Genomic DNA, 26,507 nt, shown 5'->3' on the forward strand with positions numbered 1-26,507 from the left:
AAGAGCCGAGGAAAAGTCTTACAAGGAGACTTGGAAAGGACAAGTGACAGAGGAAGGATAAATGATGGGAGGAACAGAGGGATTGGCTGGGCTCCAGTTGCTTCTGTTTGGGACAAATTACAACTCCAGACAGTGCCAGAGGCTTTGTTTGAAGCATCAGCTTCAAATTGGCAGCATCATCTACGGTCTTGAAGGCTGGCTCCGACCGAAGCTCTAAAGGGAAGCATTGTTAAAGGGCATCAGTTAGCCATCAGCAATCTGCTCTTTAAATACTGTAGACCCCAAACACTGAACCTTATATGGGACTGGAGGGCTTGTGACACTGGCAGTCAGCCTCTTCCTGTTGCAACAGCCTGGCTCAGGCTCAATCCCCAGGAAGGTCCAAAGTGAGTTCTGCAGATCCTGGTAAGTCTGTTTCTCCCAGGTAGAGCCTGCTTGCACCAGTTTTCAATTGTTAAATTTTCAGGAATTTTGAGTCTTCTTAGGGTGTCTAAACAAACCAGTTTTTCTGGGTCTGTCCAGGTTTTAGTATTGGAAGTACAGCATCCTGGGAAACACATTAGTCTTGGGCACGGCTGGTTGACATCACATTAGTAACTTAAAATCCATCACGTTGGAGTATTTATACCATGAAAATAGGCAAACACTGTAAATCAGAGCTGCGCTCACCTCTCTCCCCAGTTCCCCTGCCCCCCAGCTGACTATTAAACATTTACCAGCATACAGCACACCACTGGTTTCCTCTGTCTGCTGTCAACATTTACTATAAATATCAACAAATAAATTCAAGGGGGAGTTTCCTGAGGCCAGATTGCTGTAGCATCTAGAATCTGCTGTGTGAACTTAAGGCTCACAGAGGTCTTGTCGACTGCATCCATGGGAACTAAAGGGGGCTGCACACTGAGACTGCAAAGACCACTGGCTGCCAGGAAGGAGGAGCGTGAAGGAAGCACAGGATCTTCTCTCCCCCAGCAGCAAAGGACGGCTGCTTCAGGAGGAAGGGATAGGGCCTCCAGCCCACCATGTCATTTTTCTTCTTTATTTCTGCCACGTCTTACCTTAGTTGTTTCACTTCTTGAACTATTAAATCTCTTAACTTTAGCTCTCTTAATTTCTATTTATTCCACCAGTATCTCAGTTTCAGCCTTTTTACATGACTTTAGCACCTCTTAATCATTCTTGTTCTTTTACTTTGGTTCTTATTTGTTTTAAAATTATTAACGTTCGTTCTAGAATATTAACTTGAGTCTTATACCAATTATTTTCTCTCTCCCCTTGCTGTTTTTAGCTTCTTATGCATCCCATATTTAAACCTTATTTCTTTTATTTACCTTGTACAGTCAGAACTCATATTTTTCCAGGATGTAGTCTGAAGCTTACTCTCATTTTTAAATCATTTTTAATTGACTTATCCATACAGGAAATAATTGTGAACAACATAATCTGAAGAATATTTGCACAATTTACTTCTGGAAGCTGGAGTCTTTCTCCTCCCTGGCTCTGCCCCTCTCACTCCCATCCCAACTCTCCCAGCATCTTTCTCCATCGCTCCCAGAAATCCACCCCAGCCCAGTTTGGGAGAGTTCTACAAAGCACCTTAAAGGTTTAAGAGCATAACTGGTTCATTTCGCCAAGGGCTTCCAACACCACAGGGCAGACAACACATCAGACTTGCTGTAAGTGTTGCCCGTCAACATTTTAAGCTGTCTCCCTGTCCATTTACTAGGACTTCCAAAATAAACAAATAAACCAAGATAATGGCATGTCATGAGCCAAGACTACCTATATTACTTCCACCAAAGGAATTAAAGAAAACCCTTAAATCAGGTCTTTCCCCAGCTCTATTTATCTTGGGGGCTAACAAACAATCCAGAGCAAAAGTGAGTCCACAAAGGGCATGATTACAACAGCACTGGTGCTTTGCCCTAAAAAATTGCTCTTAACATAAAACAACAAATCTTGTACTTGTCACTCACATTTAGCTCTGAAGGACAGAATGAAGCTCTTCCAGCCTTCCTGCTCAGGCTTCAGCTGATCTGGAGCTTTTGATGGCAGTGGAGTGGTCAGGAGAGCATTTTTTTCATATCCTACTAGTTCAGTACAGTTTAAACACTACCTCAGGTATCTTCAAATTAAAGATTCTCTTCTTTCTCCTTACGATAAGTGATTGAAGATGTTTAAATCCGATTAATCTGTAAAATATCACCAAAAAATGTAAATTTGTCCTTCCTAAATCCTGCTTTTTAAGGCCTTCCAGGTAGCCAAAACAATCCTGGCTAGGTCATTAGCCAAAAATCAAAATAAGAAATACAACTAATAGCTTTAGAGATTATGGAGCATTTCGCTTTGTGTTGCTCCTTAAAAACTCTCAACAACTGTATAAAGCTGGTCTTATCTCTAACTGAGATATACTTATTATTGACAGAAAACAGATTTGTAGGTCAGTCTTCTGACTCCAAATCTCATGCTCTTTTCACTGAGGCACAGGAAGTCTTTCTCTCTCTCTAAAGACTTAACACTGAGTTGCAACTATTAGCTACCCAGATTATTCACTTTCCTTTCCGTTCATGACTGTTTCCAACAGATGGGATGGGTGACTTCCTACTACAGAGGTTTTCTCAGGGACATCATGAACCAATAAGAAAGGGAGAAAGTGGAGATAGAGTGAAATCTGAAATGGGTATGAAACAAAGAGTATCTAAACAAAAACCAAGCCACTGCTATAGTACCCTAATCTTAAATCCAGTAATGAAAAAGGATGATTGGCAATTTTCTCATATCTTTCTCCTACTGGTCTATTTAGACCATGCTACAAACCAGTCAATTTCTTTACATTGCCTAGCAACAATCATCGCCACCCCCATGCCCTGAGAATTCCCACAGCAGTTTCTGGAATCCACAGATACAATACAATACCTCTTCCCTAAACTCATCCACATATTTCAGTGTTTTAGTTTCCTAGGCTGCTAAAAGCAATATACCATGAAATGGTTCAGTTTGAACAATGGGAATTAATTCACTTATGATTAGAGTCTCAGAAAATGCCCAGATTAAGGCATCATCAAGATGACGCTTTCTTCTGAAGACTGGCTGCCTGTGATTCTTGGTTTCACTGTCACATGGCAAGGTACATGGCACCATCTACTTGTCCCTTCCTTCTCTTCTGGGTTTCACTGATTTCAGCTTCTTGCTTCCATGGCTTTCTCTTTGTCTGAACTTCATTCTCTTAAAAAGGACTCCAGTAAGAGGATTAAGACACACCCTGGGTGACGTCTTAACTGAAGTAACCTCATCAAAAGGTCCTACCTATAATAGGTTTACACCCAAAGGAATGGACTAGCTTTAAGAACATGATTTTCTGGGGAATATCCAGTTCCAAAACAACATAAATAATCATTAAAGTTGACAGTTAAGGCGAAATTTGAAACATGCATGCTCTATAAATACAAAAGTCTTTGAAGACAAGCTCAATTAGGATGTCTATCCTAATTAAAATCCTAATCAAAGGAAAATAAAAACTATAAAAAGACCTTCCTCTATGGCAATCAAGCCAGACCCTTCTCTCTGTTCTGACATCTAGCCATGGGGTCTGAGGCAGTCACTTTGTCTCTTTCAGTCTCAGTTTTCTCATCTGTCAGAGAAGGGGATTTGGTCTAGTTGATCATGCACCTCTCAATTCTAAATACTACAAATACAATAAAAGATCCTGAATCTTAAAACTTTATACTTTCAAAGGCATTACAAATTCATAAACTGTGGCAACCAGGGAAATTAATTACAGCACTGTCACTTTTTTTTTTTTTTTTTGGTATGCTTTATGGCCGGGATCACATTTCATTCTTTTCCCATGTGAATATCCCATTATTGCAACACCATTTATTGAATTTCTGTTTGTTTTTTCTCTCTTTTGTTTGCTTGCTTGTTTTTGGGAAGTGCATGGACCAGTAGTTGAACCCGGGTTTCCCACACAGCAGGCAAGAATTCTCCCACTGAACTACCTTTGCACTGCCCTGTCACTCTTCTTTTATCACATAAGTGTTCCAGGAGCTGATCCCGCGGTCAAATTGAGCTGTATGATGACATCTATGAAGTGGGGAGAGGGGTTCTGAATTACAGTGTGATGATACTTGCAGAGAAGGTAATGCATAGAGATACTGTGGCACATTTTATTCTTGTTCACAATCATTTATTCCTTCCATTAAGAGGAATATATATGACCACCCTTGCCATGCTGTGGGAGGAGATAAGTCTCACTTCACTGACACTGAGGTTGGCCATGTGTCTTGTTTACCCAATGAGACATGCAAATATGACATAGGTTTTCTTATGGCAAATATAACAGTTTTCCAAGCAGAAACACTGAATTTGATTAATTCAGTCGGCCTCTTTCTCCTGTGTTTTCTTCCATGAGAAAGTCATGTACCAGTAGGGCCTTCAGACTATGCCCTAGAAAGAGAAGACCCATGTAGCCTCTGAACCGATCTACAATCTGACCCCACAGCCTGGTACAGAATCATAGCAGCCAACCCACATGTAAAGCCAAGCCACATACAGGTAAAGTGGAGGGGAAATAAATCCTGTTAATGTCAGTCACTGAGATGTGGAGGTGGTTTGTTGTGGCACAGCATCACTGAGCAAACATTACCTAATATACAGCCCAGAGCAGGGGTTCCAAATTGTGCTTGCGCCATGACTCATCAACTGACACATTAACATCAACTCTTTTATACTCTCCTATGACATTCCATCTTCCAAAATCCTTACAATGTCCTATAAAGCCCTTTATGATCCATTACCCAAGCCCTCCCTCACTAAGCTTTAAGCTCTTCAGGACTCCTGGATCTTTCTCAAACCTACCAGACCTGCTCCCTCCTCGAAACTTTTGCATTTCTTGTTCCCATTGTCTGGAATGCTCTCCTTCCAGAGAAGTAGTATCCTGAGTCCTCACCACACTTGCTCAGAAGACCTTCCTAACCACACTTCTTAAGATTTACCCTGCGCCCAACTCTCTATACAGTCTTTCACTGCTTATCTTTCTCTGTGGAATTTATTATTTCCTAATAAAAATTATTTATTTATTTTGTTTATTGACTTGTTCTTTGTCAAACAGAATGGTTGATCCATTTTGTCTGTTTTGTTCATTGCCTAGCCCAGTACAGTGCATGACTCACAAATGGTGCTCGATATCTTTAAAATGTTAGAAAAAATCAAGAATTCTGGGGCCAATAAAACTGTCTACCAAAATAAAGGTGAAATAAATACCTTTTCAGTCATAAAAAGCAGAGTGAAGTAGTTACTTTCAGACCTCAGTAAAAGAAATTGTAAAGAAAGTCATTCAGGTGGAAGGAAAATATTTGAATACACACATAGAAAGGAAGCGCACAAAAGTGGTAAACAGGTAAACAAATGTGAACGATGTTTTCCTCATGTTTTAATCTCTTTAAAAGAGAATTGTGCGTTTAAAATAAATACGACAATTTGTAAAGCTTATAAAATAGGTAGAAATAAAATTTAAGAAAACAACAGCATAAAGGACAGAAGAGGGTAATGGAAGTAAATAGTTTTAAAGTCCTTATATAAAGTAACAAAATATCATTTGAAGGTAGACTATGACAACCTAAAGCTAGATGTTATGAACCTTAGAGCAATCACTAAAAATAGAAGAGAAGTATAGCTTGTAAGCCAATAGTGGAGACAAAATGGAATTATAAAAAATAATCCAAAAGAAGACGGTAAAGAGCAAAAGAGGGAACAAAGAATAGATGAAGCAGGAAAAAAAAACAGCAAAATGGTAGATGTAAACATAATCATTGTAATATATACATAAATGTAAATGATCTAAACATTCCAATTAAAAGAGAAAGATTTTCAGGACAGAATTTTTTAAAAGCAAATCCCAAAAATATTCTTTTTACAAGGCCTCCACTTTAAATATAAAGACACATAAGTTAAAAATCAAATGATGGGGAAAAAATCCCATGAAGATACTAAATCATAAGAAAGCTGGAGTGCCATCAGACAAAGGAGATTTAAAGATAAAAGATATTTCTGGAAGGACTTTAAAAAATGAAAAATGAACATGACAATCAAAAATAGACATGCATCCAATAATAAAAGCTTCAAATGGACAGTAAAAAAAGAAGGCACAGACAAATAAAAAAGTCTAACCAGAAATTAACCATGAGCTGTTCCCATAAATACTATTCAGTGGGTTGGCTCAAACAATGAGAATTTTTTTTGGCTCGTGGCTTTGAGACTAGAAGAAATCCAAAATCAAGATATCAGCAAGGCCTGCTTTCTTTCCCCAAAGACTATGGCATTCTGGATATGGCTGCTGGCAATCCTTGAACTTCCTTAGCTTTCCTGCCACAAGGCAATGACGTCTTCTGTCTCGCTTCTGTGACTTCCCGGTTCTCTTCAAAAGCCTCCAGTAATCTGAATTAAGGCCCAACCGTTTCAGTTCTCCACACCTTAACTAAAAATAACATCTCCAAGAGGTCCTATTTACAATGGGTTCACACCCAAAAGGATGTGGATTATAAGATTAAGAATAAGTGTTTCCTGGGGTACATAATTCAACCTGCCAAAATCAGTAAGTATAGTGAAAATCTGAACAACACTATCAACCAATTCGACCTATTTGACATTTAAAGAACATTACAACCAACAACAGCAGAATATGCATTTTTCTTCCTAAGTACACATGGAATGTTCACTAAAATAAACCACATCTTAGATAATAAACAGGTCTCAATACATTCAAAAGATTATTTAAATTTGTTTGAATTTCAGACAATCTTCGATCAAAATTCCAGCTGTAGCCTTGGACAAGTTATTTAATTCCTTATTGCTTCTGTAAAATAGGAGAATATGGCTGCACAGATTTTATTAGGATTAAATGAATTCTGGAATGAAAGTTCATAAGTACCTGACACATGACACTGATACTGCTGTTGATTTTGTCACTGTCATTATCCTTACCTGGAGTAGACCAAGGACCCCCAAAGTAGGTCAAGAACTGCTCATGGGATGTTTCTAAAGTAACACTTTCAAAAATAGATTTGCATATATATCAGCTCCATTGTTAACCTGATCTTAAACAAGAAGACTGAAACACAGGAATCCTTATGTACCTATCATCAATTTTTTAATCTCAGGGACAATCAATTTCAATTCTCACACCAATGTAAAATCACTTATACTTACATGTCATTGCAAATAATGCAAAAGCAAAGCTAATCCACTCAGGTGAATCAGAGAACCTCATTCCCAGCTCTGAAGTTCTCTGTGCTCACCCATCTTCTCCAATTTTTCAGCTAAATAGAAGATTTTTCCTCACTTTAGAAAATATTCAATATTTAATGTTTTCATCTATCTAAAGCACTCAAAAAAGGAAAGGACATTCAGATGGTATGACAAATAATAAAGAATGATAACCAACAACAAGATGCAATCGGTAAAAGACGCACAGAAAATAAGAAAGATGAATAGAGGCTGAAAATTACTTACAAATAGCATGCAGACAAGATAACTCTCTATAATTAAAGTTACACTTTTGGAATTTCATGTAATGGAATAATAGTTTATTATTATATAGATTTCCTGGTTATTCAGAGTTGCCATTTTATTGATCATTAAATAATAATGTTTCTTACTTCAGCTTAAAAGGGAACTAACTGGATTATGTTATCCACTTGTCTCATTCATGAGGACAGAAGATACTTCAAGCTCCCAGTCGTTCTCAACAACACGATATTTTTCAAGATTCTAAATTAATGATAAATGTAAGCTGGCATTTCAGAAATGGCTAAGCAATAAGAACAATGGCAGCTAATCTCATCTCACCCTTAAAGAACTGAAAAAAGCAGGTACATGCTGATTCATTTTTATATTTGTAATCAGAAAGTACTAAACTTTACACATAAAAAAAGCATATCCTCGCATTATTTACAACATGGCATGATGCGTAGGGAAGGAAGAACTGTGGAGACTGGGCATAAAGGGTTTAGCATCTCGCCTACCTGATTTTCAATCCTAGTTCTGCCACTTACTAGCTGTGTGAACTTGAGTGAGTACTTAATATCCCTGGGTCCTGTCTCATTTGTAAAATAGGGCTGGTAATAGCTACTTTCCAGGGCTGTGGCTGAGAATTAGAATTAATAATGTAAGAAACATGTCTCTTATTTTTTTTTTTCTTTTAAATTTTTTTTTTTATTTTTTTATTTTTTTATTAACGGAAAGAAAAAAAAAGAAATTAACACAACATTTAGAAATCATACCATTCTACATATGCACTCAGTAATTCTTAACATCATCACATAGATGCATGATCATTGTTTCTTAGTACATTTGCATTGGTTTAGAGGAACTAGCAACACAACAGAAAAAGATATAAAATGTTAATATAAAGAAAAGAAATAAAAGTAGTAGTAATAGTAAAAAACAACAACAAACAAACCAACAAGCAAACAAAAACAAAAAAAACCCTATAGCTCAGATGCAGCTTCATTCAGTATTTTAACATGATTACTTTACAATTAGGTATTATTGTGCTGTCCATTTTTGAGTTTTTGTATCTAGTCCTGTTGCACAGTCTGTATCCCTTCAGCTTCAATTACCCATTGTCTTACCCTGTTTCTAACTCCTGCTGAACTCTGTTACCAATGACATATTTCAAGTTTATTCTCGAATGTCCGTTCACATCAGTGGGACCATACAGTATTTGTCCTTTAGTTTTTGGCTGGATTCACTCAGCATAATATTCTCTAGGTCCATCCATGTTATTACATGGTTCATAAGTTTATCTTGTCTTAAAGCTGCATAATATTCCATCGTATGTATATACCACAGTTTGTTTAGCCACTCTTCTGTTGATGGAGATTTTGGCTGTTTCCATCTCTTTGCAATTGTAAATAACGCTGCTATAAACATTGGTGTGCAAATGTCCGTTTGTGTCTTTGCCCTTAAGTCCTTTGAGTAGATACCTAGCAATGGTATTGCTGGGTCGTATGGCAATTCTATATTCAGCTTTTTGAGGAACCACCAAACTGCCTTCCACAGTGGTTGCACCCTTTGACATTCCCACCAACAGTGGATAAGTGTGCCTCTTTCTCCGCATCCTCTCCAGCACTTGTCATTTTCTGTTTTGTTGATAATGGCCATTCTGGTGGGTGTGAGATGATATCTCATTGTGGTTTTGATTTGCATTTCTCTAATGGCCAGGGACATTGAGCATCTCTTCATGTGCCTCTTGGCCATCCGTATTTCTTCTTCTGGTAGGTGTCTGTTTAAGTCTTTTTCCCATTTTGTAATTGGGTTGGCTGTCTTTTTGTTGTTGAGTTGAATAATCTCTTTATAAATTCTGGATACTAGACCTTTATCTGATATGTCGTTTCCAAATATTGTCTCCCATTGTGTAGGCTGTCTTTCTACTTTCTTGATGAAGTTCTCTGATGCACAAAAGTGTTTAATTTTGAGGAGCTCCCATTTATTTATTTCCTTCTTCAGTGTTCTTGCTTTAGGTTTAAGGTCCATAAAACCACCTCCAGTTGTAAGATCCATAAGATATCTCCCAACATTTTCCTCTAACTGTTTTATGGTCTTAGACCTAATGTTTAGATCTTTGATCCATTTTGAGTTAACTTTTGTATAGGGTGTGAGAGATGGGTCTTCTTTCATTCTTTTGCATATGGATATCCAGTTCTCTAGGCACCATTTATTGAAGAGACTGTTCTGTCCCAGGTGAGTTGGCTTGACTGCCTTATCAAAGATCAAATGTCCATAGATGAGAGGGTCTATATCTGAGCACTCTATTCGATTCCATTGGTCGATATATCTATCTTTATGCCAATACCATGCTGTTTTGACCACTGTGGCTTCATAATATGCCTTAAAGTCAGGCAGCGCGAGACCTCCAGCTTCATTTTTTTTCCTCAAGATGTTTTTAGCAATTCGGGGTACCCTGCCCTTCCAGATAAATTTGCTTATTGGTTTTTCTATTTCTGAAAAATAAGTTGTTGGGATTTTGATTGGTATTGCATTGAATCTGTAAATCAATTTAGGTAGGATTGACATCTTAACTATATTTAGTCTTCCAATCCATGAACACGGTATGCCCTTCCATCTATTTAGGTCTTCTGTGATTTCTTTTAACAGTTTTTTGTAGTTTTCTTTATATAGGTTTTTTGTCTCTTTGGTTAAATTTATTCCTAGGTATTTTATTCTTTTAGTTGCGATTGTAAATGGGATTCGTTTCTTGATTTCCACCTCAGCTTGTTCATTACTAGTGTATAGAAAAGCTACAGATTTTTGAATGTTGATCTTGTAGCCTGCTACTTTGCTGTACTCATTTATTAGCTCTAGTAATTTTGTTGTGGATTTTTCTGGGTTTTCTACATATAGTATCATATCGTCTGCAAACAGTGATAGTTTTACTTCTTCCTTTCCAATTTTGATGCCTTGTATTTCTTTTTCTTGCCTAATTGCTCTGGCTAGAACTTCCAACACAATGTTGAATAATAGAGGTGATAGTGGACATCCTTGTCTTGTTCCTGATCTTAGGGGGAAAGTTTTCAATTTTTCCCCATTGAGGATGATATTAGCTGTGGGTTTTTCATATATTCCCTCTATCATTTTAAGGAAGTTCCCTTGTATTCCTATCTTTTGAAGTGTTTTCAGCAGGAAAGGATGTTGAATCTTGTCAAATGCCTTCTCATGTCTCTTATTTTTAAACTAGCTTTCTTTAAAAATGTAAAATAAACTCTAGGTAGGAAAACATTTTAATGATATACAGAAAAAAAATGGCATTCATCCTTGTATGTTGAAACAGATTACTTCTGGGTAAAGCTAAAATAATCCCAGTTGGATTATGTTCATTAGAAAATTGGTCCCTATGAAAGAGTTCAAGTAGAGTCAAGAGGTAATCTGAGAGCTAATCTTTCACAAGCTTCAGCTAGACATTTCTACTTATCACGGTTTGCCATATCTCAACCAAAACTATTCCTGCCAACCCTAAAGAACACTTAGGGCTTTATCTGAGATTCTACAAATGTTCCATGCACTATAATTTACTTTCCAGGAGCCCACAACCTCCTAGGTCAGCTAAGTCTGAAACCCAGAGGGTTAGCCTCTCCAGAAAATCCACTAGTTCATCCCCCCAGCCCATAATTACAGCCCTTTCCAACATGAAAAAGTTAGAATGGCCAAAGCCCAAATACCCCTAGAGATTGGGAGAAAGATAAAAGGAGAAGGAGGAGTTATAACAGAGAAGAAAGGACTTAATGAGTATGATTGCTTAGTCATTATATTGATTTTCTTTTTTTAGTCTTCAGTGTCTTTAGAACAGCTAGAAGTAAAAGCCTAAAATTGTGGAACTATAACCCATACTAAACTCTGAATCTGTCCTGCAACTATAATTGCTGTGGTGTGCTTTCAAATTTATTGCTTTTTTTTTGGCATATATGTTATTTTTCACATTAAAAAAAGAAAATTGGTCCCTAAAATACAAAAAATGTTGCTCCATTCACCTGAAATGTCACCTCTGCCATTAGATGCCCCTTCCTTGCAAGTAAAGCTTTATGACGTAGCACAAAGTGAAGAAATCTAGGCTTTAGAAGCCTTAAATTAAGACTTGATTACTTGTTGGCTCTCTAAATCAATGAATAATCCCTTAACTTCTCCATATTCCAATTTACTGAATTATGGAGTCCATATTGTAACACCTAATCCATTTTATATCAACAAATGATTATGAAAATGCACAATTTATGGAAGAGTTCTTTTCAATAGTAAAGGCATCAGTTTTTCTGTGCTTACTGAATATTACTGAAAAATATTCAGTAAGCACATTCAGGAAATACAGATGTAAGCATTCACCTCACCCAATTTATTATTATGAAGACAATAATGAAAAGGTACCTTACTTTTTTTAAACAAAATAAATTATCAATGCAATATTTAATGGCAAGAGTATGTAACTTAAATTAAGAGATTTGAATTCATTTACATTAATCATTTAATATGTGATTGTCCTTTATTTATTTGTTCAACAAATATTTACTGAACTCCTACTATGTACCATCACTGTTTTAGGCACTAGGAATAGAGTCAAAATTAATTATTGTTCATTTAAGTGGTCAGTGTACCATCACATGCATTTTCTCATTTTGATACTCAAAACCATCACATGAGCTGAGCATTGGAGATGGTACATAAAGACATAGAAAGGGGATGGCTATGAGGACCTGTGAGGTGTGTATTGGATTTGGAGGTATTAGTATGAACACAAGTTAACATATACACACAGATTGATCAGAAATAGGCATAGATGCACGTGTATGCATGCACATATACGTACATACACTGAATTACTTGCTCTGTGCCCTGAGATAAGCACAGAAGCACTGACCACAGTAGCAAAGAGTACCTTGAGTGCCCAGATCTCAGCTTCTCAATACTTTCCTCCAGTCAAAAGAAACAAGGCTCCTTGGAGAATCGGCTCATTCTAAGCCTGGGACAACAAAATACAAGAGCCTGGAACTTTCTCACCAAAAAGTAAGGAAGTGCTGAAAGAATGATGGAGACTTGTCAAAGGACATAGGAGCCAGTTTGAAATGGCTCATGCTGATTATACCTGGGATTATTTGAGTTTATAAACAAACAAACCACCCAAAGAGTAAAATAGGAATCTATAAGTCATTATAGATATGAATGTCTTAATTTACCAAGTTGTTACGACAAATAACACAAACTGGTTTTGATTTAAACCACAAGTATTTATTGGTTTATGGTTTTGAGGCTTGAAGAAGCCCAAAAATCAAGACATCACCAAGGCTTGCTTTCTCCCAGAGTCTGCAGCATTCTGGTGCTAGCTGCCAGGAATCCACGGGATCCCTTTTTTTGTACCTCTGCCTCCGGTCACATGGTGCTGTCCTCTTTTTTCCTGGCATCTGTGACTTCCAGGTTATTTTTATAAGACTTCAGTAACATGGATTAAGATTCATTCAGACTCAGTTGACCACAATTTAAGTAAAAATGACATCTTCAAAAGGTTCTACTTGTAAGGGCTTCACATCCACAGTGATGCAGATTAGATTAAGAACATGTGTTTGCTGGTGTACATAATTCAGCCTACCACAGTGAATAAAGAAATACATGGGGGAGAAGAAAAGCTCTTCCTTACAGAAGATGCCAACAAATAATTGAAGAAATAAGCATTAAAATAAAATATCATCATTTGGCAGACATCATTATGGTAGCTGAGTCGGGAGTCGACATGACAGAAAAGCTGGAAGGTAGAAACTTGAAGGAAAACAGGATATTAGTATAATCTTAGAATACCTCCTCCACAAAATACTGATCAACTGTAAAGGGATAAATGCTGGCAGTGGTGGTGCTGGTAGCGGAAAAATATTACAAACACCAAAACAAAAAAAAGAGTCAAGATTAACACCACCGGCAGTGAGGCACTTTGACATCATATGTCCCATGATACAGAGCATTCAAAAAAAAACTACAGTAACATTTCTATGGTTATTGCTGCTAAGAAAGCATGAAATTGTCATGAAGAAACATCCAATGACTCCTGATTGGGTTTATCCTTCAGAATGTACTCTTTGAAACTCTCAAAGACATGAAAAATAGAGAAAGATTAAGCAAACATCACCAACTAGAGAAGAGTGAAGAGACATTTCAAACAAATGCAATACATGACCCTGGAAGAGATCGTCAACCAGAAACAGAAGAGAGGCATTGCTGGGATAGTTAGTGAACTTTAAATGGGAGCCGATTTTCAGAATTGTATGCTGTTTAGATAGCAGTGTCCTTATTCAGGGTAATGCACACTGACATGCTCAGGGACATTAGGGACAAGAGGGCATCATAACTGTAGTTTGCTTTCTTTTTTTTTTTTTGCATAGGCAGGTACCAGGAATCAAATCTGGGTCTCTGGCATGGCCGGTGAGAATTCTGCCTGCTGACCCACTGTGGCCTGCCCTGCAGTTTGCTTTTAAATGGTCCAGAAAAATACAAATGATGATGGAAAGAGACAGAACAAGAGCAAATGTAGTAAAATGTTAGCAGTTATGGAATCTTTTTTTTTTTTTTACAACTTTACCCAAGTTGATAATTGTGACCTTGTTTATTCATTTTACCTTTCTGATTTCATTATTCTATTATATGATTTAGCATAATTTATTCATGTTTTCCTTCTTCTGATAGATATTTAGGTTGCCTTCAGTTTTTTCCCCACAATTAAAACAATATTTCAGGGAATTTTAAGAAAACCAGTTTCCTGATTTCCCTCTCAGTTTTCCCAATCTCCTTTATTAGATGCTTCTCTTTACAATTCTTAATTTGAAGTAGACTCAGCCTCATTCTTCACACCTCTTCTCTATCTCACTCATTGAGTTCTATGCATCAAGTTCTATGGTTGACAACTTTCAAATCTATATTCTAAGCAAAATACTAAAAAACTACTAGAAGTAGTAAGTGAGTTTAGCAAAGTTGCAGGATATAAGATTAATATATAAAAATCAATTCTATTTTATATACTAAAAACAAAAATTGCTAAATTAATTTTTTAAATATCATTTATAATACCATTAAAATATGAAATACATAGGGACAAATATGGTAAAATAGATGTAAGACATCTACATGGGAAACTATAAATTATTGCTGAAAGAAATTAAAGAATACGTTAAAAATGAAGAAATATACCATAGCCGTGGACTGGAGGATGAATGGTTTAAAATGTCAGTTGAAGATTTCAATAATTTTTAAATCTTAAAAATTTTAATTTTTTTAATTTTAAGAATGATCCATAGATTCCATTTGTCTTCAATCAAAATCCAAAGAGGTCTTTTTTTTTTGTAAAAATTAACAAGCTGACTCTAAAACTTACACAGAAATGCAAAGTACCTAGAAGAGCCAAAACAACTTTGAAAAGAACAGTTTGCAGATTGATCTTACCTGATTTCAAGATTTCTAAACTTCATTAATCAAGACAGTGTGAAATTGGAATAAAGTAAGACATATAGTTCAAGAGAACAAAACTGAGACTCCAGAACCAGACATATACATATTTTTGTCAATTATCTTTAACAAAGATATCAAACTCAATACTGGAAATGAATGATGTAACAATACTTAGTGCCATGTAAACTGCTATGCATTTAAAATCTTTTGTTTCTGTTCAACTTTATTTTTATTATAGGCATGTTATTTTCACTATTTTTAAATGATTTCAACAAAGGCATTGCAAAAAATAAAGTTCCTCAAATTGAAACCATTTATCTTTATAAGAAATTTAGAACAACACTGATGTGCAATTAAGTAGAAATGGCTCAATTTCTTGAAAACCACAAATTACCAAGATTCTACCAAGATAAAATAGACTATTTGAATAATATTAAAAACATTAAAGAGACTGAATTTGTACATTCAAAAGCTCCAAAAAATACATCTCCAGGCCCAGATGGTTTCACTGGAAAATTCTACCATTTACCTACAATCTCCAGATGAGTCCTGAAATACAAAGGGCCAGCCTTTGCAGAACATCACCTAGCTCCATTCCCCTATTCCATATTATTGACAGCTCCTTCCAACACAAAAAAGTTAGAATGGCCACAGCCCAAATACTCCTAAAGAGCGAGAGAAAGATCAAAGGTGATGGTGGAGATACACAGAGAAGGTAAGGTTTAACAAATAAGTATGAGTGTTGAATCACTGTATTATTTCTTTTAGTCTCCAGTACCTTAGAGCAGCTAGAAATAAAAACCTAAAATTGTGACACTGTAGCCCATACCAAACTCTGAAATCTTTTCCACAACTAATTATTGCAATATACTTTTTAAATTTTTTTGCTTTTTGGAATATATGTTATTTTTCACAAAAAAGAAAAAAAAGAGAAGGAAGAATGTACTAGAGAAGATGATACATTCATAACAAATAAATACGACTGCTGAATCAATATATTGATATTTCTTTTCATCTCCAGTGTCTTGGAGGAGCTAGAAGAAAAAACAAAAAAATCGTGGAACCAAACTTTAAAATCTGTTGTATAACATTTGTTAAAATGTACTTGGAAATTCATTGCTTTTTGTATATATGTTATTTTTCACATTAAAAAAAAGAATCAAGAAAAAATTTCTACCATTTATAGAACTAATACCAATTTCACAAAATCTCTTCATAAAGTAGAAAAGAAGTGAACATTTCCCAACTCATTATGAGGCCAGTATTACCCTACTACCAAACCCAGACAAAGACAGCATTAAAAAAGAAAACTACAGCTCAATACTCAGCATGAATTTAGACATAAAATCCTAAACAAAATATTAGTAAAGCAAAAATTGGAAAGTAAAAATTGAATTATAGATCTCCACAAAGAATGATTTATTCCAGGTACAAAAGATTGATTCAATATTTGAAAATCAATGAATATAATACCTCCTATCAATACACTAAAGAAGAAAAACAACATGATCATATGAGCTCACACAGAGAAAGCATCTCACAAAATATAACCACCATTCATGGGGAAAAACTCTCCAAACAATAGAAATATAGAAACCCCCAAGTTGATAAAGAGAATCTAAAATACATTCATAGCTAAGATTATAAGTAAAAGACTAAATGCTTTTTCTTTAAGATAAAAAACAATGCAAGGATATCTACTCTCGCCACTTTTATTCAACATAATATTGGAAACTCCATCTAGCTCATAAAGCAAAAAAAAGAAATAAAATGCATACAGATTGTCCCTATTTGCAGATGGCATGGTTGATGACTGTACATGTAAAAAATCCAAAGGATTAAAAAAAAAAGCTCCTAAAACTAATAAGTGAGTTCAGCAAGGTCACAGGACATAAACACACACAGGAATGAAATACATTTCGATTTATTAACAAAGTACATGTGGTAACCGAGATTAAAAACATAATACCACTTATAATTATGCCAAAGAAAATTAAATAGTTAGATATAAAGCTAGCAAAACATGTACAGGCACTTTACGCTGAAAATGGCAAAATGCTGATTAGAAAAAAAAATCAAAGATCCCATAAATGGGAAGACATACCGTGTGTTCTAGTTTGCTAGCTGCCGGAATGCAATATACCAGAGACGGAATGGCTTTTAACAAGAGGTAATTTAATGAGTTGCTAGTTTACAGTTCTAAGGCTGAGAAAATGTCCCAATTAAAACAAGTCTATAGAAATGTCCAATCAAAGGCATCCAGGGAAAGATACCTTGGTTCAAGAAGGCCGATGAAGTTCAGGGTTTCTCTCTCAAGTGAGAAGGCACATGGCGAACACAGTCAGGGCTCCTCTCTCGGCACATGGCGAACACGACGTCATCTGCTAGCTTCTTCTCCTGGCTTCCTGTTTCATGAAGCTCCCCGGGAGGCGTTTTCCTTCTTCATCTCCAAAGGTCGCTGGCTGATGGACTCTCTGCTTCGTGGTGCTGCAGCATTCTCTGCTCTCTCTGAATCTTTTTCTCCTCTTTTATAGGACTACAGAAACTAATCAAGACCCACTCAAATGGGTGGAGACATGTCATCCCATAATCCAGTTTAACAACCACTCTTGACTAAATCACATCAACCAGGGAGATGATCTCATTACAGTTTTTTGTTTGTTTGTTTGTTTGCTTGTTTTACATGGGCAGGCATCGGGAAACGAACCCGGGTCCTCAGGCCTGGCAGGCAAGCATTCTTACCTGCTGAGCCACCATGGCCCGCCCTCATTACAGTTTTAAATATACAGTATTGAATAGGGATTATTCTACCTAAGAAATGAGATTTATATTAAAACATGGCTTTTCTTAGGGGACATACTTCCTTTCAACACCAGCACATTCATGTTCATGGTTTTAAAGCATCAACATAGTTAAGCTATCAAATCTCCCAAAGTGATGTAGATTTAATTCAATTCCTATCAAAATTCCAGCAAGGTCTTTTTGTAGACTGTGATAGGAAGAATAGTGACTCCCACAAAGTTGTCCACATCCCAATCCCGGAACCTGTGAATATTTTAGGTTCTATGGTGTGGCAGGATGTTGTGGGTTCAATTTGTCTGTATGCAAGTCCCTACCCCTAGCATGAATGTGACCTTAGTTGGAAACAGGGTCTTAGCAGACATAATGAATTAAGATTAGGAATCACCCTTACCCAATATGACTCATGTACCTATATGAAAAGGACACAGAGATACGGCCATTTAGATAACATACAACAATATCATTGAACACAGACAAACAGAGGGAAGACAGTCATGTGAAGACAGGCAGAGACTAGAGTAAAGCTGTAACAACTAAGGAACACCTGGGGGCCACCAGAAGCTGGAAGTAGCAAGGAAGTTCCTTCCTTAAAGGCTTCAAAGGGAGCCTGGCCCTGCCAGCACCTTGAATATGGACTTCTAGCCTCCGGAACTTTGAAAAGAATAGATTCCTGTTGTTTTAAGTCACCCAGTTTGTGGTAAGTTATTACAGCAGTCTTGGGAAACTAACATACATGGCAAAGTAGAATTAAGGTGGCAGGTAAAATTCAAGTTGCTAATCAGATGACCTTAATGTGGGGCAATTATCCTGAATCATCCAAATGGGCTCAATGTAACAAAGGGTTCTTGTACGCTGAAGAGAGAGACAGAAGAGAAAGTCAGAGAAAGTGACTACTGAAGGAGGGTCAGCTAGACGCTATGCTTGAAGGCACTGGAGAAAGGGGACCATGGGCCAAGGAATGCAAGCAGCATCTAGAAGGCAGAAAAAACAAGGAAGAGATTATCCCCTAGAGCCTCCTGAGAGGCTACAGGGAAAAGTTTGCTAGAGAGCGCTCTCTTGCAGGGTAGGCCAGGGAAACACAGCTTTGGGGAGAGCCAAAAATGCTTTTGGGCAGCTTTCCAGGGCTGGAGAGAGGGTCAGGAAAGCTGCCCAAAAGCATTTTTGGTTTTTTATGGAACTCTGACCTGTTTTAGCTGGAGAATACTGATTTGGGGAAGGCCTCTCCAGAGTGACCCTCCTCCCAGACTTTGCCCTTCAGGTAAAAGCAGCTATAGACAATGAAAGGAGAGTAAAAAACAATAATAATAAATAGAACAGATCAAGAAAATAAATCAACAGAACAGATAAATAGATCAACAGAAAATAAATAAAAAACAAACAGAACAGATCAAGATATCCAGAGAATGAACAAAGGAAAGGAAGCTTTCACCTAGGGGTGAAACAATTACACAAATAGTACAATCTTAAAAATTATATGACATACGCAGGGCAAGAATCAGATGAAGAACTGCAAAAAATCTGATCAAACAAGGGCAATTCTAAAGGTCGAGAGTAAGCTGAATCAAGTGTCTAAGAAGATCCTCAATACAAAGCCAATCAACAATAAAGCCCTAGAAAAGAGAAGTTGACCTTCAGAGTTAACTCATCAAGATAATCACATGCCTAGACATCGGCAAAAAATTACAAGCCATACTAAGTAAAGGAAGATATGGCCCAGTCAAAAAAACAAATTAAAACTTTGGAGGAGATATAAAATTTAGAGCAACTAACCAAAGATATTCAAACAAATTTCCTAAATCAATTATAGAAAATATGGCTAAAGAGGTAAAGGATATTAAGACACTGAGTGAGCATAAAGAGGAGTTTGTAAGTATGAATAGAAAAGTAATAGAATTACGGGAATGAAAGGCACAAGAGAAAAGATTAAAAACATACTAGAGGTATACAACAGCTTATTTGAACAGATGGAAGAAAAAATCAGTGAGCTAGAAGACAGGATAATCAAAATCATACAGTAAGAAGACTAGACCGGGAAAAGAATAGCAAAAAAACTGAACAGTCTCAGGGACTTCAGTGACAGCACAAAGCACACAAACATGCATCATGTGTGTCCCAGAAGGAGATAAGAGGGGAAAAGGGGCAGAAAGATATTTGAGGAAATAATGGCCAAAAATTTCACAACTCTTAAACATAAATATACATAAAACATAAATATATATGTCCAAGAGGCAACATACTCCAAACAGAGTATTCATGGAGTAAATCCTAATAGACCTATTCTGAGACACATACTAATAAGAACGTCAAATGGCAAAGATAAAGAGAGAATTCTGAAAGAAGCAAAAGAAAAGTGATTTGTCACATACAAGGGATTCTCAATAAGAATAATTGTCAATCTTCCACCAGAAAACATGAAAGCAAGAAGGCAGTGGTATGATATATTTACGGTACTGAAAGAGAAAAATGCCAGCCAGGAATTCTTTATCGAGCACAAGTGTCCTTCAAAAATGAAGGAGATGAACAGAAACTAAGAGAGTTCATCAACAAGAGACCAGCCCTAGAAGAAATACTGAGAGGAGCTCTGCAAGCTGAAAGGAAAAGAGAGTAGACAGAGGTTTTGAGATAAGTGTATAATTGAATATTATTAGTAAGGATAAGTGAAAGAGAAAAAGAGAGCAGATGCTAAGAAGTAAAATCACAAATGTGGGGGGGTGGACATTACTACTGCCCCCACAGAAATAAAAGGGATCATAGAGGAAACTATAAACAATTGTAAGCCAATAAATTAGGAAACCTCGATGAAATAGACAAACTGCTAGAAAAACAGAATAAACTACACTGACTCTAAAAGATATATAATATCTCAACAGACAATTACAAGTTAAAGAGACTGAATCAGACATCAAAAACCTCCCAAAAAAGAAAAGCCCAGAATCAGAAGGCTTCACAGGTGAATTTTACCAATCATCTCAAGAAGAATTAATACCAATCCTATTCAAACCCTTCCAAAAAATTGAAGAGGAGGGAACATTTCTTAACTCATTCCATGAGGCCAACATCACTCATACCAAAGCTGGATAAAGATATCACAAGAAAAGAAAACTACCAATATCTCTTACGAATATAGATGCAAAAATACTCAACAAAATACCAACAAACTAAATCCAACAGCACATTAAAAAAATTATACAGCACAATCAAGTGGATTTTATCCCTGGGATGCAAGGGTGGCTCAACACAAGAAAATCAATTAATGTAATACACCACATTAACAAACTGAAGGGGAAAAACCACATGGTCATCTCAATTGGCATGAAAAAAGGCATTTGACAAAATTCAGTATCCTTTCCTGATAAAATATTTCAAAAAATAAGAATACAAGGAAAGGATAAGAGACCCAAAAAAGCCAAAAACATCTTGAAAAAGAAGAACCAAGTTGGAGGACTCACAATTTCTGACTTTAAAGCAAGGTCAAAACATATTACTGGCATAAAGATAGATATATTAACCAACAGAATCAAACTGATAGTTCAAAAATAGACCCTTATATCCAAGGTCAATGATACCTGACAAAGCTATAAAGTCCTTTCAACTAGAAAAGAATGGATTTTTCAACAAATGGTGCTGAGAAAACTGGATATCCATATGCATAGAACGAAAGACGACTCGTATCTCACAAAACTTACAAAAAATAAACTCAAAAAAAAAATTGAAGACCTAAATAAAAGAGCCAGGACCATAAGACTCCTAGAAGAAAATGTAGGGAAGCATCCTCAATATCTTGTGACAAGCAATGGTTTCTTAGACCTTACACCCAAAGCACAAACAAAAGAAGAAATAGATAAATGGACCTCCTCAAAACTAAAAAATTTGTGCTTCAAAGGACTTTGTCTAGAAAATGAAAAGGCAACTTACTCAATGGGAGAAAATATATGGAAACTACATATCTGATAAGGGTTTAATATCCAGAATATATTTACAAAATCCTACAACTCACAATATAAAGACAACCCAAATAAAAAATGGGCAAAGGACCTGAATAGACATTTTTCCAAAAACAAAATACAAAACGTTAAAAAGGACATGAAAAAATGTTCAACATCACTAGTTATTAGTGAAATTCAGATCAAAACTACAATGAAAAATCTTTTCACGTCTACTAGAATTATCAATATTAAAAAAAAAACAGAAAACTACAAATGTTAGAAAGAATGTGGAGAAATAGGAACACTTATCCATGGGTGCTTGGAATATAAAATGGTCTAGCCATTGTGGAAAACAGTTTGGTGGTTCCTCAAGAAGCTAAAAATAGAATTGCCATAAGATCCAGCAATTCGACTGCAAAGTATAGATCCAGAAGAACTAAAAGCATGGACTCAGACAGACATTTACATACTAACCTTCATAGCGACATCATTCACAATAGCCAAAAGATGGAAGCAACCCAAGTGTCCATTAACTGATGAATGGATAAACAGAATGTGGTATACACATACAATGGAATATTATTCAGCTGGAAGAAGGAATGAAGTCCTGATGTATGCAACAACATCAGTGAACCTTGAGGACATTACGTTGAATGAATTCAGACAGACCCAAAAAGACAAAGATAGTATAATCTCACTGATACAAACTACTCATAAGCAAACTCATAAAATCAGAATCTAGAATATAAGCTATCAGGGGATAGAATGGGAGCAGAGAAAGGGGAGCTGATGCTTAATTTGTACAGTATTTCTATCTAGGTTGATAAAAAAATGTTTGTAAATGGACAGTGGTGATACTAGCACATAACTGCAAGCGTAATCAACAGCACTGAATTATGTTGGCAAAGATGGCTGTTAGAGAAAGTTTGGGGTTGTACACGTTAATAGAAGGTAAGTTAGAAGATAAAACTTGGGGCTGCACAACACAATAAACTCTGTTGTGGACAACAGACTGTGATTAATAGTACAAACACAAGAATGTTCTTTCATGAATTACTACAAATATATGATACTATTACAAGATGTTAGTAATAAGGTGGTATACGGGAAAAATACACCTAAAATAAACTGTGGACTATGTTAATGGTAATATTTTAATATTCTTGCAGCGACTGCAACAAAGGTACCACACTAATGCAAAGTGCCAATAACTAGGGGTATATGGGAACACTGTATTATTTACATGGCTTTTCTGTTAACTTACAACCTAATTCAAAAATAACAATAATTTTAATAATATATTATGCTAACTGAAAGAAACCAGACACAAATTGCTACATATTGCATAATTACATTCACATAAAATGTAAATATAAATACATTTATAGAAATAGAATTATATTAGTGGCTATAGAGGGATTGAGAGGTGAATGCTAAAGGGTATAGGGCTTTTTCTTTTTGAAATAATGAAAATGTTCTAAAAATTAATCGATTAGGGTGATGAATGCACAGCTCTGTGATTATACTAAAAGCCACTGACTGTACACATTAGATGAATAATTTGGTATGTGAATATATCTCAGCAAAACTGCTTTAAATTAAAAAAAAAAGAAAGATAACATTTGACTACAAAATAGTGGTAGGTTTCACAGAGATTACATTTAAAAGTGAATCTGCCTTGGTGAGAGATACATGGAAACTCTCTGTACTGTTTTTGCCTCTTTTTTTGCAAGTTTAAAATTAGTCCAAAATAAAAAACTCTTTTTAAAAAGCCAATTGTGAAATAAGAGGTGTTGCCAGAAAAACTGGGGAAAAAAAAAGAAATGAATATATACACTGAATACCTTTTATGTACCTGGCCCCACGCTAGGTAGGTACTTTCAGATGTTATTTCAGTTTATCCTCATAATAATCCTACAAGGATTATCCTTCTCATTTCTCAGAAAAGGAAACCCAGGATAAGATAGTTTAAGTAATTGTTCAAAGACACCCAGAAGCTAAATATCAGGAATCAATATGTAGACTCAGTTAATCTGAAAGCCTAGGTTTTTCTGGAAGAGAAAATACCAGCAGAACAAGCACAGAGGTTAAATGCAGGCGACAGCAAATAGTACACACAGGACACATGTGGGTAGTGTTAGAAGCTAAAAAGCAGGCTAGGCATCATGTCTTTCTTTAAACATACTGACCAAAAACCATCTTAATACTGCAAACAACCATCTGTTTATCTTAGCTGTTATCCAAAGTTATCCCAGTGTTGCATCACAGTGATTTAATGATTAGGCAAAAACTGAATGTGAAAATTGATACTGAAAAAGTCCAAGAGGTTGAAGCCCCAAGAGGTCTAGGATAACCTCTAAGAACATTTAGAGGACAAAAAGTTGGTTATGGAGTTATCATGGTAGTTCTTTCTACAAAGCAATGAATTAAGGCCCACTTTGTAATTTCATTTTGACCCATACAACCAAACATGGGTATCAGATCACCACAGTGCATAAAATTATTCACATTTGTGCTCACCTTCCTTCATTCTCCCCTTTCTAACCACTTGGATGGCCACCTTCAAGTTCAGATCAATATACTGCAGAAGAGTTTCCTTAAATATATGAATTTTAAATACCAAGCCTGATTGAACAGTAGATGGTAAATGTGCCAATGGCTCATATCAACAGGTATAGCAACCGCCATCTGATTCCGAATGACCCTGAGCGGCACAAAGGCCATCAGTTCAACTAATGTCATTAAATTTCTAAATGAAAATATTATGTGAATCTGCCTTGGTGAGAGACGCAAGACAGATGATATTGTATATTGAGAAAGGTGGGTTTAGATGATTATATATGAATCACCCTAAATTTACTCTAGGTTACACAATGGACTCTCTAATAAGCAGCTGATGTGCCTAGTATTGAGATACCAGGTTCATTAGCAAACATGACACCATATAAAATGCCTTAACTTAGGAATCAAGAGAACAGAATTCAAGTCTTGGTTGTCACTTGCTAGTTGTGTCAGCTAACCTCTACAAACTGTTCCCTCATAACTATTTCATAGGATTGTTTTGAGGATAAATAAGATGATTAAAGTAAAATCACTCTGGTGACCAAAGCATTCTACAAAGTGTTATGGTGCTTACCTGGGTATGGCTGGCCCATGATACATGGTAAGAGTCAAATGGGGTGAATGAGACAGCACTGTCAGGGAGGGGAAGACCCTGAAGGTGATTATAATCCTCTGAGTCACAGTCAGCTGAAAACCCAATGTCTCACTGAAGTTGAACACACAGAAGGTAGGTATGTGAGGCTGAAAAGACAAGATCCAGGGATCTGGGATTTTCTGAAAAGGATGCATTGGTCTTGGAAGTTGGGGGACTACAAAAGAATAAGATTGACAAAAGCTATAGCAAGGACAGAGCAAGGACATCGTCAAAAGTCAGACCAACTAAATGCAGACTTATCTCCCAGAATGATGGACATGCCTTTTTGTATTAGTCCTCTTCCAAGAAGACCACAATCCCTCAAATGCTGATATCCAAGAGGGGGAACCTATTCCCCACTGCTGCCTTTCAGATCATGTAAAGAAACAGGTCTCATTTAACTAAACTGTGCCCTAGTCAACAAGAAAAACCCTTGGGTAGCACATAAAGATCAAACTTCTGACATCTTCAGCAAAATGTTAACACATCGGGCAGGCCACGGTGGCTCAGCAGGCAAGGACGCTTGCCTCCATGCCAGAGGACCCGGGTTCGATTAAGGGTGCCTGCCCATGTAAAAAAAAAAAAAATGTTAACACATCTATTACAAAATGAAATGGATGTGGCACGGGAATTGAAAGCCCTGGATAGTAACGAAACATCAGACTTCTACCTATGGACATCAAGGAGCAAAGGAGAGCAGCAACTCAGCTCAGAATCAGCATAACCGTATGCAAAGAAGAGCTGAAGCATGAAACCACTATGTGGCCTTTATCTTTTTGTTTTGTTTTGTTTTGTTTTGCTTTGTTTACATGGGAAGGCAGAGGGAATCGAACCCAGATCTCCGGCATGGTAGGTGAGAACTCTGCCACTGAGGCACTGTCACACTGCCCTGTGGCCTGTGTTTTGTTTTCATTTATTTTAGGTAGGATGACCATAGGAATGAAGGAAGATTTCATAGTTTCTTATGTTTGAAATCAGATACAGGTTAGGAAATATGATTTTAAGAACCAGATTAAGAAAAAAGGACATTTGGATCAAAAAACTCTATGGGGGGTGGGGTGCAAGGGTAGTTCAGTGGTAGAACTCTCACCTGCTTTGCAGGAGACCCGGGTTTGGATTCCTGGCCCATGTACTTCCCAAAAAATAAACAAATAAGCAAACAAACAAAAAAAGTTCAATCTAAATAGTGTTGCAATAAAGGAATACTCACATGGAAAAATAATGAAATGTGACCCTGCCATATACTACACAAAAAAAACCAACAACTCTATGGGCAGGATCAGTTAAGTATCCTGAATCAGAATCCAGATTATGGTAAAAAGAACCTTTTTGACCTGAAATTGAAAAATATGCAAGGGACCAAAAATCATAATCATACCTAGCACTTATGCAGTGCTTAAAATACTACAAGCACTCTTCTAAATGCCTTAAATGTATAAACTCATTTAATCTTCATAACAACCCTATGAGGTCAGTCTTATTATTGTCCCATCCAATCTATGGATGGGGAAACTGAGGCTTAGACACTTAGTTAATCTGCCCAAGATCAGAAGCCAGTGGATGGGGAAACTGAGGCTTAGACACTTAGTTAATTTGCCCAAGATCAG

At 36.4% G+C, this 26,507-nt stretch overlaps 1 protein-coding gene across 2 annotated transcripts in view; it reads right to left on the reverse strand.

Annotated features, from left to right (window-relative positions):
* METTL4 (methyltransferase 4, N6-adenosine) overlaps positions 1-26,507 on the reverse strand; it is a 159,120-nt gene that overhangs the window by 88,575 nt on the left and 44,038 nt on the right. Inside the window, exon 9 of one of the 2 annotated variants that reach the window (XM_077135871.1) lies at positions 1,573-2,192. The exons of the other annotated variant lie outside the window; for it this stretch is intronic. Within the exon in view, the coding sequence (XP_076991986.1) occupies positions 2,188-2,192 (5 nt within the window). The 3' untranslated portion in view covers positions 1,573-2,187. Of the gene's footprint in view, positions 1-1,572; positions 2,193-26,507 lie in introns of those variants that run through there. 2 annotated transcript variants of the gene reach the window in all.

The sequence above is a fragment of the Tamandua tetradactyla genome, chromosome 18 (assembly GCF_023851605.1).
Source record: "Tamandua tetradactyla isolate mTamTet1 chromosome 18, mTamTet1.pri, whole genome shotgun sequence".
NCBI lineage: Eukaryota > Metazoa > Chordata > Mammalia > Pilosa > Myrmecophagidae > Tamandua > Tamandua tetradactyla.